The sequence below is a fragment of the Manis javanica genome, chromosome 2 (assembly GCF_040802235.1).
Source record: "Manis javanica isolate MJ-LG chromosome 2, MJ_LKY, whole genome shotgun sequence".
NCBI classification, from domain to species: Eukaryota; Metazoa; Chordata; class Mammalia; order Pholidota; family Manidae; genus Manis; species Manis javanica.
In genome coordinates this window covers 170639479-170655393 of record NC_133157.1, presented here as the reverse complement: position 1 = coordinate 170655393, position 15915 = coordinate 170639479, and the positions used below count along the sequence as shown (strand labels likewise).

General features: G+C 34.1%; 1 protein-coding gene across 18 annotated transcripts in view; it reads right to left on the bottom strand.

The window, feature by feature from the left end:
• The window catches only part of RALYL (RALY RNA binding protein like), a 772862-nt gene that overhangs the window by 458040 nt on the left and 298907 nt on the right, over positions 1-15915 (bottom strand). For all 18 annotated transcript variants that reach the window (XR_012128296.1, XM_073229774.1, XM_073229775.1 and 15 more), the window contains one exon: positions 3962-4240. Coding sequence is in view for 17 of the 18 variants with exons in the window: in XM_073229774.1 (XP_073085875.1) it covers positions 3962-4217 (256 nt within the window). In the remaining variant the exon portion in view is untranslated. The remainder of the gene's footprint in view (positions 1-3961; positions 4241-15915) is intronic.

Here is a 15915-nt window from a genome sequence, read left to right as displayed (position 1 = left end):
TGCACTTAATAAATGCTAGGTGTTATCACATGCCTAGCCTTTCCTTAGATTAAGGGTACGTTTATCATCTCAATAGAACCATAAGAACTCACATTAGGATGTTTAACTTTTCTGGTACTACTGATGTTTAATTTCTAAATTGTATATAAAGACTTCTAAACATGTAGTGATATGAAAAGTCCATTTTTATTTATAGATTCTTAAATATGCACTGAGATGAAATAAGACAATATAGGTAAAGTCCTAACCCAGTGCATGGTTTGATCAATATTAATTTCCTTCTAAAGAGAAAGAATAATGCTTAGTAGGTTATGGAACATGAGGCTAATATCAATTTCATTTGACAGGGGTCTATTATTTGATCCATAATCAATCCTCTTCAAATTAAGGGCTTGTAGGAGTTAGCAGGGGCTGTAAATCATAAAGGCTTTATTTGAGTATCAAAAAGTTCAAGAAGCAAGCAGTTTCCCTAAACCTAAATTTACCCCTATTATAAAAAACAAAGGTACAGTATTTAAAGCCAAAAGTGGATATACCTACTGAAAACACTAAAATTCTTTTTCAGGACTTGACTAAGGAACCAGCTCCTTAAAAGGAACAACTGGAAGACAGGCATTTGCCTGAATTTCTAGTAATACAGTTTAAGAAAATGTGGGTACCTTCATACCCTTGACTTGAAAAACAAAGTTATTAGTTGTTATTAAAACTCCTGCTTTGTAAGAAAGATATTCAACTTAGACACAAGTAGTGAAAGACTGGATTTCAACTTAAAGAGTAAAGTCTTTAACTTGGATTCAAACAGAAAAGGTGATTATGGCTGATTAAGATACATGCTCCAGAGATTAACCTGAGGATACAACCAAAAGAAGATCTGAGAATGAATGACAGGGAATGAGAAATAGTATCTTATTAGAAGCACAATTTAATTCTGTGCCTCTCAGATTTGATGTCACCATTGCTTTGTTTGGTTTTTCTCAATCTCTAAGTAAGGCTCTAAATATTTTATGTGGATAATTCTCCTTCCTCACTGAATTTTTCTCAAAAGGATAGTAATCAACTGACCAGTAAGAGATACAGGGCTCTAGAAGATTAGCTATATTCATTAATGCGTGGCTTGGACTTTGAATTGAACTTATATATTGACAATTAACTTTTAAAAATAATAATAAAATGCATTTATAAAAATCTGTGCTGGATTCATAGCAATTAGGATACAGGTGATAAATGGATATTTCTCTGATATTGGCTTAGACGTAGCCCTGCTATAAGAATTTTAACTTAGAAAGAAAAGCAAAACTGGCCAGAAAATTTCCATATCAAAGTAAACAATTAGAAAGGAGACATTATGGAAAACAGAAAGGGATGAATGAAGACTTACTAATGTCTTTTGGGAAGGATTACCTTTCTCTAAAATACAGAAAAATGAATTGGAAAAATGTAAATAAAAACTATATTCCTCTTTTGTAATGATTATTTGCACACCTATAGGAAGTACATATGTAAAACATCTTTTATTTTTCCCCTCAAGACTATTCCCTCAGACTTTACTTTCATTTTATTGAATTCCATCCCTTCTCCCAAATTTTTCATAACTGTGTTAGTTATATATATATATATAACTATATATATATATATATATAACTTGATAGTACATTTTTAACACTCTTCTAACTTGATTTGTTTATGCTTTAGCTTGTTCCTTTTATATGCTCCTTTATCTTTATGTCTGTGAACATAATAGAGGTAACATCATAAATTAATAAGTAAGTCCAGATACTGATGACGACTATGAAAAAAGTATGAAGTACAGTAATGGACTAGGTAGTGTCAAGAGGGCCGAAGACCCTTCTATTTCAAACAAGTGCCAGGAAAAGCCTCCCTCGGGAAGAACTTTGAGCACAGCCCACAATAATGCCAGGAACAAATAACTGACAAAGACTTGTCTTGTGTGCAGAGCGAACAGCAAGTCCAAGTCTCTCAGGCAGGACAGTGCTGGAATGCTCGAGGCATATCGAGACGGCCAGCAATACTGAAGTGATGCAAGAGGCAGAGAGAAGGATGAGATGGAGTCGAAGAGACGGTAGTGTGGGGCATTGTAGGTGTGGTGTAGAACATAAATCTTAGTCTGGGTGAGGTGGAAAGGCATTAGAGGTCTAAGAACAGTGTGATGGCATAATCTCATTTATATTTTTAAAAAGATACTCTGGCAAGAGTGGAAAGAGGCAGACCAGTTAGGGGTTTATGGCAGTAGTCTTCCTGAGACTTACTGGAGGCACATACCAGATGGCTACGGGGACAGATTTAAAAGGTGTTCATGTTTGGGATATACTGACAGCAAGAAACATGATGATGAACTATATTTGGGATATGGGGAGAAAAGAAGAATCAAGGTTGAAACCTAGGTTTTTGTTTGGAAAACTGGATAAATGAGGAGAAGCCTGTGATGGGGGTGGAGGATGTAGGGGGTATGAAAAATCAAGTTTTGTAACAGGCAGGTAAAGCTGAGGTACCTGTTGGACAGTCCAGAGAAGATATTATACAATCATTTTAGTATATAAATCTGGACAGAAGATATAAATTAAGAATCACTGATGTATTAATTAAACATTTTCCTCATGTAAAAAGATAGGTTGTTTAATTCTTTTTTTAAAATCTACATATTTACTACAAAATATTTTCTCTTAATTATTTTTGATATATAGCAGGAAAGTGGGGCAAAGGTCATACCATTGTAAAATCTACTTAGCCTGCAAAAACATTTCTACTTAGCCAGTTTATTCTATAACTTGATCTATGTTTCCTCTTCTTCCAGTCGCCTTCATCAATTAAGTAACATTGTAACCAGGACAGAGAGACAGACCTCCCGCTGTAAACTAAACTACCTGGGAAAAAAATGCTCAGATCCGAATCAACAGTCAATCTAAATGACCCTACTTGTAAGACAAAACTTCAAATGACTTACTAATCACTTGTGTACATCATGTCTTTTACCCACCCCTACTCAAAACGACCTATAAAACTCCAAGCCATAAACCCTTAAGCACACCTCCTCCCTGAGGTTCCCCTCCCTCCTGAGTGTGTACTGTTTCTAAAAGTTTTACTGCTTAAGACCACTGTTCTTTGTCTCTAAATTCCTTTTTGTGACAAAAACAAGACCCCACGGGCATCCACCACACGTGGAAAGTGTCTTCTTCACTTTACTACTTTTGCTTTAATAATTTGCTTTCTTGTTGGCAGTTGTTTGTCTTGACTGTGAATTCTTTCCAGATCAGAGTCAAGAACCTTTTCTTCTCCATCTGGGTAGAGATTTTGAGATACCTCCCCAGGTGGGGCTGCCCAACAACATCTTCATTTTACCTCAAACTATATTCCTCTCTTTTCTTTGAAAAAACTATATTATTCCTCTGACATTAGGCATAATCTGATTATCGTACATGATCGAACAGATTCTTGACTAGACAAGAAAAAGTGAGTTATATTCCTTTTCCAGGTATCAAGGTTTACTTCCTTCTGCTATTTTCTATCCCTTCTCCCCAAATAAAAACAGGAAATGAGAAAAATGCATTAGCACCCTCAGAGCAAATGCTGTAAGTATAAAAAACAGAGTAATTTTGTTATTACTTTTTTCTTACCATAATGTTCCTAGAAGGTAGACACCATTCCAAGTCAAATATAGTTAAATATGATGCATATTTTTTATTTGCCTGTGCCTATTAGGATTGCTGAGGGTAGCAAGTACTACAAAACAGACTTGATTTTTTTTATAAATTTATAGAGAAAATAAGACACATGTAGAACAATATGAGAACAAGAAAATAATATAAATTGCAATATATAAGCACTATAATTGGTTAAATAAGAGATAGATATTACGGTGCTGGCTTTTAAACAATGATACCACATGCAGATATGTGCGGAGAGTAGAACACTAGTGTGAAATCCATAACTCTTCATGACTTACCAAGTGGTTGGCCTGCGATGATCCTGGCATTTTCTCCAGCAACTGCAGCTCTTGCATGGCGCTCACTCATGTACTGTACAAATGCATAACCTTTGTGAACTGAACATCCAACTATTTTTCCATACTTTGAGAAAATAGCTTCAATGTCAACTTTCTTGACAATGGCTGTATTTAGATTGCCGATGAAAACACGGGAGTTGATTGACTTGGGGTCATTCTTATTGGTGACATTGCTGGTCTGTGTTTTGCCAGTCATGGTGGGCTCACCCTGTTTTAATCCTTAAACAAACAAACAAACAATCAAGAGGAAAATAATTAGATTGAATGGATACCATTGGCTTTTAACAGTTTTTCAATAGTGTACCAGGTAACCTCAAATCCCTAAGTATTACAGATTTTCTTGAGAAGAAAATTTAGTAATACAAAAGTTGAACATTGCATTGCACAATGCAGTAGGAAAATACTTAAAACCACTTATTATATGGTTATAAATAAATGCCTGATTTATTTATCCAAAATGTAGCCCCACATACTGACTAAACCGTCTGTGATTGTTTTTATTTTTGAATCTATGATTTATTCAGAGGAACTCCTGAGAAATAAGACACCTTATTCTATTAATGAAAAAGAAAATCCAATATGGTTAAGGTCTGATGATGGAATATAATAATGTAACTTCCATTTATTGTTGAGAACATGCATTTTTACCTCTACATTTTTTATAATAGGTAGATATTGGCTATTTCATTATCAATGCTTCTCTACCAGAAACCAACAATTCATTCCATTAAATGCTGTGGAAGAGAAAAAAGGTGTTAAAAACTTTAATTAGAAAACTAACATAAGAAAAACATGATTTTGAAAATAAGGGCTTAAACCAGAATTAATTCTGTACATTCTCTTTAACTGAACTATTAAATGTCAGTTTCAAAAAAAAAAAAGCAGCATGTGTTTTCATCAAGATCCAGAAACCAGTACTCTGAATATCTGTTTTGAAATTTCTGTTCTCAACCTCGTTTGTCATTCACTTAACTAAGGGCTCCTGTGTTGCCTAAGGACTGCTAGTATTTATAAAAACTATTTTCTAAGCTTGGCAGAGTGTTTAATTGTGCTCAATTAAACTCAATGAAACTTTTATTTATTTCTAAGTGCTTCAGCACTTACAGATTTGTTTTTTTTAAGGCTTTAAAAATTCATTTGTTCATTCATTCACTCTTTCACCAATTTTTATTAAGCATCTTTTTTTTTTGCCATGTATCATCTTCTAACTTGCCAAAGAATGTAAAGAAACCAGTATGATTAAACTAAAATTTCAAAAAGAATCAATCTCTGACACTGATGATCATTGTTGAACATAAGCTAATTGATACATTTTATCTGTGACAAATCTCTCTATATTTTTATATGAAAAATCTCTGTTAAAATCTTATAGCAATAAAAATAAATTCATCTTATTTTTTAAAAATAACTTTAAGTGCCATTTCTAAATTGAGCATTAAAGTGATGTCTAAACGGCATGTAGATTGAATACTCCTGAAAATTGACTCACTATGCATTTAAACCAGCTACTTCTGAAGTCAAGAGCAACCAAATAACATAAAAATGTTTCAAATTAGGCTGTTAATTATTACATCTTGGATTATTAAAATTTTACTAAATGTTGGATACTCAACATTATATACATTTCCTTATAGTGAAGGTTGACTTCATAAACACTTACTTATTCCCATAAAAATAAGAGTATGGCATCATTAAAAACAAGGGTTATATTACTGATGGTTTTGTTTCAATTTAGCTACATTTAAGTGGTTTCTTTATGAATTATTCAAGGTTAGGGTTGAAAGAAAAGAAAGCAGACAACTTTTTTTTATTTTGCATTTTGAGATATTGCATACATCAAGACAAATGCTCTAGGAATCAACTGAAACAAGAAAATCAAGGGGTATAATATATATATATTTAAATTAACAATCAGCTTCTTCATATGATCCAGTGTATTTTGATCACACTGAGGGGGAAAATAAACTAAATATCCATTTTTTGGCTCTGTATGGAATGATGGTTATCCTTTTTACCACTCCAGGCCAGGTCAACATTAGTAATGCAATCCATACAAATAATATTGTTTTATTTTTACTTCTATAAGATAAGTATCTTTAGAAATATCATAGAGTTATTTTCAAGAATAAACAATTCTTATGGTTGATGTTTTATTTCCTGGATAGGAATAAGTGGGTTAAAATGCAAAACAAGAATTTTTAGATTGGGTCAGACCCATGGCTAATAGAGACCAGTGGTGTATCTCAGACAGTGACCCTGAGTCAAATTTAATATGAGGGCACAGCTGTCCTCTGAATTCTCACTTTACTTGTCAACATGTTCTCTCTGACTGTGTTCTTTCACTCTATGTAGATGATTCTCATAACTGTAGCTCAAAACTGCCAATTGTGTAATTGTACTTCTTGACTCTTAATCACCTTAATATCAATGTGTATCTCTCTCTCACAAAGACTGACTTGCCAGTTTCTGCATTTGTAATAATGAAAGACCTTTGTTATAGTGCTATATTTCAACATTCTCTGCAAAATCAAGCCTTAAGTCATAGTGTAATGTTTAGCTTGTGGTTCTCTATTATGAGAATCTTCAGTTGGTTGAAGAAGGATTCCACTGCAGCCATGATGGAATAACAGTGGTTAAATGAACCCTCCTGATGCAAACAACTGGAAAAACCAGGCTAATATAGATGAAACAACTGAGTTGAGGCACTGGAACTCCGTTCAGGGTGTCCAAAGAGGTAGCAATTTATAAGGCACATTTCTTGGGAGAAGATAGCTTTCCAGAAAAGCAACTCCAAAAATTGTCTTAGGGGTTCCTTGAATCTCTGTTGATTCCTAGGATATCCATGCAAAGATGAACTTCCATAAGGATGGTTAAAAAGTTATTGGAAAGCTGTGAGCTGAACAGTTCCCAGACCCACAAAAGCCTGAGAATCATTCAAGTTTCTCCCAGTAACAGGGGAGTGTCCAAGCTGGCTCCCTGGAACACTGAGTGTAGACATGAGAAGAGCCAGGCCTTAGTAACGGGGGTAAATGATCCCTACAGTAACAGGCACTCTGGGGACACCCTAACAAAACATAAAGTCCCAAGATGATCAAACTAAACCAAAAGCAACCTAAATGTCTATCAGAACAAAGCACAATAATTCTTCAAAAAAAAGAGAACTCAGACACTCAACAACATAACATACAAAATCTTTAGCCTCCAATCAGAAAGTCCTAGCAATCCCAAGAATCAGAAAATATTATCCCTAACTAGGAGAAAAATTAAAGATATAAAAGAGAATCAAATGGAACATCTAAAATGAAAACTACAACACTTAAGATAAAACAATATTCCTCATGGATAGATACTATAGATAAGACTCTACAGAAGAACAGATTTGTGAATTTGAAGCTGTAGAAATACTAAATATCCAAGATGTATCATAGAGATAAAACACTGAAAAAATAAACAAAGCCTCATGGAGTTATATGACATATCAAGCTGTTTAACATCCATATACAGTGTTCCAGGGGGCAAAAATATCCAAAAAAAAATAACAGCCAAAAATCTTCCAAATTTGATGAAAATTATATGATCTCCCAGATCCAAGAATCTCATTGAACCCCAAGTAGAATAAAGAAAATACCCACATCCATACATCATAATCAAATTATAGAAAAGCAGTGATAAAGAGGAAAATCAGGAGATTTCAGGCATCGGAAAATGTCTACTTTCTAAGAACAAAAAATGGAGAACAATTAAGGAGGCATATAAGTACAAAACAAATGACAAAGGAAAAATGAATTCTTCAATGAAAATGCTACTAAAGCCTAAAAATGTTTTGTTTTTTAGTTAGAAGTTTAAAAAGAGCTAGTGTTAAGTGTCTGTCAAAACTGCTGCTTCATAGAAAATAAGCTGTAAACAACTGCTGCCCCACAGAACTGTCTGTAATGATGGAAACCATTTATATCTGGTCTATCCAAAAATGTTAGTCAATAACCTCTGTGACTCATAAGGACTTAAAATGTTGCTAGTGTGATTGAGGTACTAAATTTTACATTTTAGTTAATTAAAATTAAAACAATATTTTAATGGGTTTCTTCAACCAAAAGGCTAACAGGGCTCTGGTCTTTTAAAAATACAGGGATGGTGGTGGTTGGTGGGAAGGGAGGGAGAAAGGGAATAAAGGGCATTATGATTAGCATACATAATGTAGTGGGGGGGCACGGGGAAGGCACTATAGCACAGAGAAGACAAGTAGTGATTCTATAGCATCTTACTACGCTGATGGACAGTGACTGCAGTGGGGTTTGTGGTGGGGACTTGATAATGGGGGGAATCTAGTAACAATTGCTCATGTAATTGTATATTAATGATACCAAAAAAATACAGGTAAGAGTATATCAGAAATAATTTGGCTGTATGTGTATTTTGGAGGTATGTTTTTGGTCCCAGAAAATAATGAGAGAAACCTACAAAGGAAATACTAGGTATATTTCACAGGAAGAACAAATAAAAATTTCAAATAGCTGCCATATGAGGACTAATTTAAAAGTAGGGTTTCATTCTGAAAATAGCAGACTGAGAGGGTGAATGCTCTATAAAATTATAAAGAATATGTTCAGAATAAACATAGCCTTTCTATTTGTGTGTGAAGGAGATGTCTACCCTTGAATCTGAAAGGAATACAGTGATTATGAATTAAAGGCAACATTAACATGCATTTTAGAGAAAACATTTTTGGAGTAAATGAAATTAACAGGGCAGTAAAGTCTACCTTTCTCTTGATTTCCTGGTCCTAAATTTCCAATATAAATTTTAGATTCATTCAGACACTCATACTGAGTAAATATGAACAAAATCAAGTATAACAACAAGAAATATCCAGATATTAAAGAAAGTCAGCCTACAATATTAACGCATACTGTATTCAAGAACCTGGGAAAAGATAAAAGTGATACAAAAATGAATGAGAAAAGACAGATTAGACCCTAAGAGTTATCTGCTGAAGTCTAGAGCCAGCACTCAAGTAAGTCCTATAAGGTAAGGTCAACCCTAGCAAATGTGGCAAGATATACAAACTAAAGTTGCAAATTCTGAAAAGAAAAAGAGATCATATCCAGTTAAGACTAGAGAACAAGTCTTGAAGTGGAAGATAGCTGAATTATTCATTAAAGAATATTTTAAGAATCCAATGGGCATACAGTTAATTTCTTAGCATGCACAAGAGGACAGTTATTTTCCAAATACTTCTAACTCATCTATATATACTTGAATACTTTCTTTAATTAAACAAGTTGGTATAAAATTGCTTAGATTTATAATTAGAAAATGGGAAAAACAACTGAAATAAATGAATGATTTTAAGAATCTCTTCTTGGACAAAATAAAAGAAAAGAATGACCAAAGAAATTTGAATTTATTCTTCAGAAAATCATCCACAACTTAGAAACATGTCTACCAGGGCAGTGACAATTCTTTGATAGATCTTAAGCATCATGAACACTATTTTCTGAAAAATCTTTTGATGTCTATTTGCCTTGGAGATATCAACAGGTATATTTGATGAATCTCTATTATTCCTAAATAGAAGTATCACAATTATGTTGCAATTCAATTCTTAAGCTTCAAACTGCTCCCTGAAATAAGCCAAATGTAGTTTTTTAAAAGTAGAGGTTTTAGGGTGTGTGTATGTGTGTGTGTGTGTGTGTGTGTGTGTGTATATATACACACACATATATATATATTATATATATATATAATATATATATATGGTAGTATATGCATATGAAGGAAAAAAGGAAAAAAGTGTAATCTCAGCCTGAAGATATTTATTGTTAAAATTTTGGTGTATTTCCTTTGTCATTTGTTAGAGTAGTTAGAAAAAGAAGTTATAAGTTAAAAAAAAATGCCATCATAATCTACATACCAAGTAACACTACTTATTATTTCAACACCCATTCAGTATATTGTAATCTTACTGTATATAACTTAAGTAGTTGCATAGTAATGAAGCTATACCATTGTTTTCTTCATTCTCTTGTTGAATATTAGCATATTTCTAATTTTTTCAGATCACAAAAATACCTCAGATAAACACTTTGGCAAATTTAATAAGGATAAATTCACCCAAGTGCTTAAATTTCTGGGTCAAATAGGATGGGGAAAAAAATCTAGTTTAGTTATCAATCCTTAGGTATTTTCCAGAAAGGTCGAACCTCTTCCCATTCCCACTAGCACAGGCTGCTGGAGCATACTCAAGTAGTTTTGATGACCGCCAAATCTCCCCTAAGTATTATGTTCAAAGGATTTTCTGATTCATTAGGCTGAATAGGAGGAATGGGCGGACCATAAGCTAAATAAGAGAAGAATACTCTGATCTCTGAAATGAAGTAAATGAAGTTTATTTAAGAGCTTAGCTAGGCTGGCTTTAATAATAGAAACATCATAATTCTCTTGTTCGCAGAGAAAAATGTATTAGTGCTTTGAGCTTCCCAGGCATATCACCAAAGTCATTATTATTTAAAAATGTAATAAAAGTTATTCGATTTCCTTTGTTAAATGCACACTTTAATAAATCTACATAGTATGTTTTAATATGTTGGTGTTATAATAGTATGTGTTTAATGTTTATTTAAAAATTTAATGATTATAAAGAAATTAAAGCACTCCATATTAAAATTTTGATCTTTCATCAGTCCTACTTCATAGTGCAATTCATTTACTACAGCTATGAATAACATTCAGAGCAAAAGCAAAATTTCATGCTCATGAAACAGGTTAAAACATATTAATTATATTCACATAAAATTATTCTCTATGCTTTTTAAAACTATGTGTCTCAGATATGAGTATAATATTGTGGCAATAGCACCATGTAAGAGCACCATAAAAGAGCCAGTTTCCATTTTCCTTTTTAACTATAAGTTTGGGTGTTCAAAGAGTTAAAGATATAAAATATTTTGCTTTTAGTAAATACTCAACGATAAGAAGAGTGATATGAAAAATTTCACAGAAAATTGTATAATACAAGATAGTTTAGGAAGAAAAATCATTTAAAATGCCACTTACTAGGATGTGAAAGATTTCAAAAATTAGGCAAATTATATATTTCACTGAACATATCAAGGTAGAGCATAAAATTTTAATAAAATTATTGTAAGCAATAGAAAAATAAAATTGCTATATAAAATAAGAATGGCAGTAATTTAGCAAACAATGCTAGCTAAAAAAATCTTAATAGCAGTGATTAGATCTGAATAGAACCATTAGCTACTAAGAAGTAAGTATTTTTTTGTCTGGAGATTGATATTAAGTAATTGACTAGAAAGCAAAAATAAGTAAGTATATAGGTATAGATACTGTAACCACTATATTTACAAAACATTAATAAGTTTGTGTTGGTTAATATGACTATTAAATTGGAAATCAGTGGATGGTAAGTCAACATGTCAAACTTGGTTAAGATTTTGGGATGTTAATTTTATGTTAAATGGAATTAAAATTCTTTTGGAAAATATGTTAGTAAATAATTGAAATTTTGTAAATAAGGCATAATGGTAAGTGCTAAACCACCTCTTGGGAAACAGTTAATGAGGTGCTACAGATCCAACATTATTTGGCAGAAGGTCATGGCCCACAAGGGACCACCACCTGGGTACATGAGGGGTCAGACACATCCTTGTGGGAATCATGAACAATCCAGAAGAAATCTGGCAGGGAAAGGCCAAGCAACAAGAGGGAAGCGGGGAGCAGTAAATCAGTTACTCTGGCTACTAGAGCAAAATACCATAGTTTTAGTGGCTTAAACAACAGACAGTTATTTCTCACAGTTCTGAAGGCTGGAAGCACGTGATCAAGTGCCAACTGATTCAGATCCCGGTAAGAACTCCCTTCATGCTTGCAGACAGCCACCCTCTCCCTTGTCCTCACATGGCAGAGAGTGAGCAAGCTCTGGCTCTTCTTTTCTAATAAGGACACTGATACCATTATGGGAGTCCTATCCTCACGACCTCATCTAATCCTAAAACTTTTCAAAGGCCCCATTTCAGTAACATCACATTGGGGGTTAGGGTTTCAACATACGAATTTTGAGGAGACATAAATTAGTCCACAGATGTTCATATCACCCAAGGATAAGAACCTTCTTGTGTCTGAGTTTTCAGGAAATGGAACAAGCTGCCTCTGAGCTGTCAGAGACCTTGTAAGCAGAGACTAGAGATCTTGTGTTATGTCTGTTCCATCAGAGATCTTGGAAGCATTGTCTGATTACTATATTCAATGTGAAAGACCCCAGTGAAATTTTTACAAATAAGGGAAATTATCAACTTTAAAAACAAAAAGATGCAGAGAGAGAAAACTGTATGATGATATAACTCAAAAGTATTCATTTAATGGGCTTATCCTGAGGTATATTATATTCTCTAGAATATGAACAAATTGATATAAGTCTAGGACATTTACTGCATGCTATTCTTAAAAGCTTTCTTCTCTGCAAAATAAAATCTTTAGTCACATAACTTTGCTAAGATGCTGACTATAATTATGCTTCCAAGATAACTTTCCACTGGTCAACATGACCTAGGCAGAAGATTGTTTTAAGTTACATTGAGAAGTCAAATCAACAATAATTAGACTCTTTGTGTTTGACTACAGGGAACAGGCCAATTGGGGTTAGTCCCCACTTGTGATATAAGGGTCTTGGGAAATGGAACAATTAAGAAACAAGTTTCTTTGGGTCATTGGAGATGCTGTGATTGCTGTTATATTTATACTATCAGGGATTGGGCACTAAAGACAGGCATGACTCTGTTGCAGTCACTATGTGGCAGAACACCATGGACCATGAAGCACCATTATCTTAATTTGTGACCAGGCAACACAGCCATGTAAAAAACAAGACCTATTTGAAAAGTTCCCTTAGTGGGCTTGGGACCACAAAGTCAGGATAAAGTGTGTGTCAGAATAAAGTTATTAGTGTCATTTCATTCTTTGTCATATAAACCTTCTCTTCTTAATGCTTGTTATAAACATGGCTAAAAGGGATTCCACTGAGGAGATATTGAATTAGAATAGATGGTCTATAAGTCACTAAAAATAAACAGTTCAGCAACACTTTATATTTAACAAACACAGAGCACTTATTATATGCTTGCTATTACTTTAATTGCTTTTTAAATATTCACTTACAGGAATGAGAGGATTCCACCCTTTTCCTTTATTTCCTCAGGGATCTGGAGTATTTCCACAAAACAATTCCAAGTTACTAAGGAAGACACTAATCACTATAGTGTCCAAGGGCTCTATATTGAGAGGCCTTATCACCACTATAAACTTTCATGTTATGCTGAAGGGAATAGTCATAATCTGCCATAATCTGCTAAAATTTAGCCAATGATTTATATTCAGAATTACATAAGAATGCCAGGTAGCACAGTATCTGGAGAATACCCAGTGATTGTCCTGATAACTTTTTTCTCAGCACTTGTAAGAGCCACCAAGTTACCAACTCCAACTAGAGTTTCCCTGAAATAATATAAAACAGAGTAGAAAGCACATAACTTAGTATTCACTTTTCTTTGTGAGTCAACAATAATAAATGGTATAACATAGTTTACCATAATGAAGTTTCATAAGGTAAACATGGAGATTTGATGCAAAAGCATCAAAATATTCCTTTCTAACTGAGGCATTACAAGAGGCCAGCAATGGGAAAATAGGAAGAGGATTGTTCTTGTGTATGCACTGCAATAAAACATTGAATAAAACACCTTTCTCCAATTTAAAACTCTCACGTCACTTAAAGCAAAACTGCAGGAGGTAAACATTGTCACGCCCACAGGAGAAATTTACTCACTCCTAGTTAACAGGTTCACTCCATTCTCATCTTCTTTGTTCAAACTGTCAATCATAACAGTTCCCTCCAGAGTTAAATTCCGACCACTAAGTGATTTCATGGGGCTACCAGAGTGCCTGCAGACATGAACAACTCGCAGTGATTACTGATGCAGCTTTGGGAGACAAGGCCTAGAGTGAAAGGTCTTAAATCCCACAGCCAATCCCCTGAAACTTCTGTACTCTCCTGAAATATAAATAAATGCCCGACAGCAGGTACAGTGGTGAATTTCCCTCCACAAACTTGAATGTTTGGTGTTGTATAAGTAGCAATAAAAATGATATAGTGAAAATGCCTACTGTATGGCTAGATCAGGTACAGTTTCTGTTTATAAATTCCTTCAACTCAACTGCTATAAATGCAGGTGTGGTGTGATAGCATCTAACAACCCATGTATTACAAATAACTGATTCAGAACATAATTTCTCTTTAGTGGACTAAATTCTATCCCTATTGATGCAATAGTCTATGATGATATCCAAGACTTTCCAAGTCCACCCTCCCCTTAGATATCTAGAGCAGAATCTCCACAGATCAGAAAATCCCAGGAAATATAAAAATTATGGATGGCCTTGTCTGAATAAAAGGTATAGGATTATTTTCAATGATAACCTATTTATAAGCTAAGAAAAGTTTTCTTAAAATCTTACTCCAGAAATAATAGAGTGTTGACTGTAGGTAAGAGATAACTATGCCACTTAAATGTCTTAACTCACTACATATTTGTAGTCTCCACATAGACTTTCCACTAGGTTTGAACATTAGCATAACAAGTATAATTTGTCAGACTTGGGGAGGATACCTATATTCTTTTTCAAGAATGCTGTCATTATAGTTATACAAACAAGGATTCCAGTGTCAGCTCTGTCTCTTTCTGGATGAGTAACACTGAGCAGTTATTTAACCTCTTTAATGCTCAGTTTTCTGTCTGTAATTTAGGAATAATAGTAGCAACTGATGTAGCTGTTTAGAAGATTAAATGAGATGCAGCAAAGCACTAAATATATTATTTGGCACAAAGGAATTGATTCAAAAATGTTTTTTACAAATGTTTGTTATTCAGAATACATAGGTAGGCTAGAAACCCACAGTCTAGATTATTTTTCTTCAGAGAAAATCATATTTATGTATTCTTTGGTACTGATTTGATCCAGAGTCATTAGCATCTCCCACATTCTCAGGCATTTTCTGGTAATTTGATAACTTTTCTGACACTGGATTTGGACTGTGATTTCTAGTACTGTTCATCAAGTCCCAAACTGCATTTGATGGGCCCTCTGAAATATGACACATCTTCTAATAATATCATTATCTGAGATTATTGTAATTTTGAAGTTAGCACATTTTCTCAAAGGGGAACTAGGTTTTTATGAATCAGCATTCTAGAGATATTTTAATTAACAAGTGACAACCTTGGATGGTTTTTATCTTGTACCCATGAGCAATTGTGATTATACAGGTTATCTTGCCTTTAGTACTATGACCTAGCCCTTGAGTATCGCTGGCATGTACATAGTAAGGACCTGGTGTTTTAGAAGTTACGAGGTCTGGTCTGTATATATAACTTTCAGACATGGCTTGCATATTGCATGTATCTTCTTTTTGAGCCCTTGCAAAGCAAAGCCTACAATAGCCTACAGATGGTCCAGAATAATTATGTGGATCCAGGCTTCATCTGGAGTGTATGTTTTTGATACTCAGGTAAGAGTGTTGGCCTGGGCTCTTTTTGAGTATTTAAGTTAGAAATTGTTCTGACACATTTTAGATATTGCTACAAATGATGCTACAGTTCTTGTTACAAATAATGAGAGTCTGTGGGGTAATGTCCAGGAAGGTCAGATTCCAGAGACCCACAGCTTGTGGGATGGATTCCAGAGACCCACTGTTCACAGGGACATAGTCTCCAGTAGGTTATCCTCCTGGAGACTTGATACTCAGGGAAGCTGACACCTGACAAGAGGAGAATGGTATTGATTCTCCTGCTTCAGTCTTCATCTTGCAGTTAAGCTCTTCTATC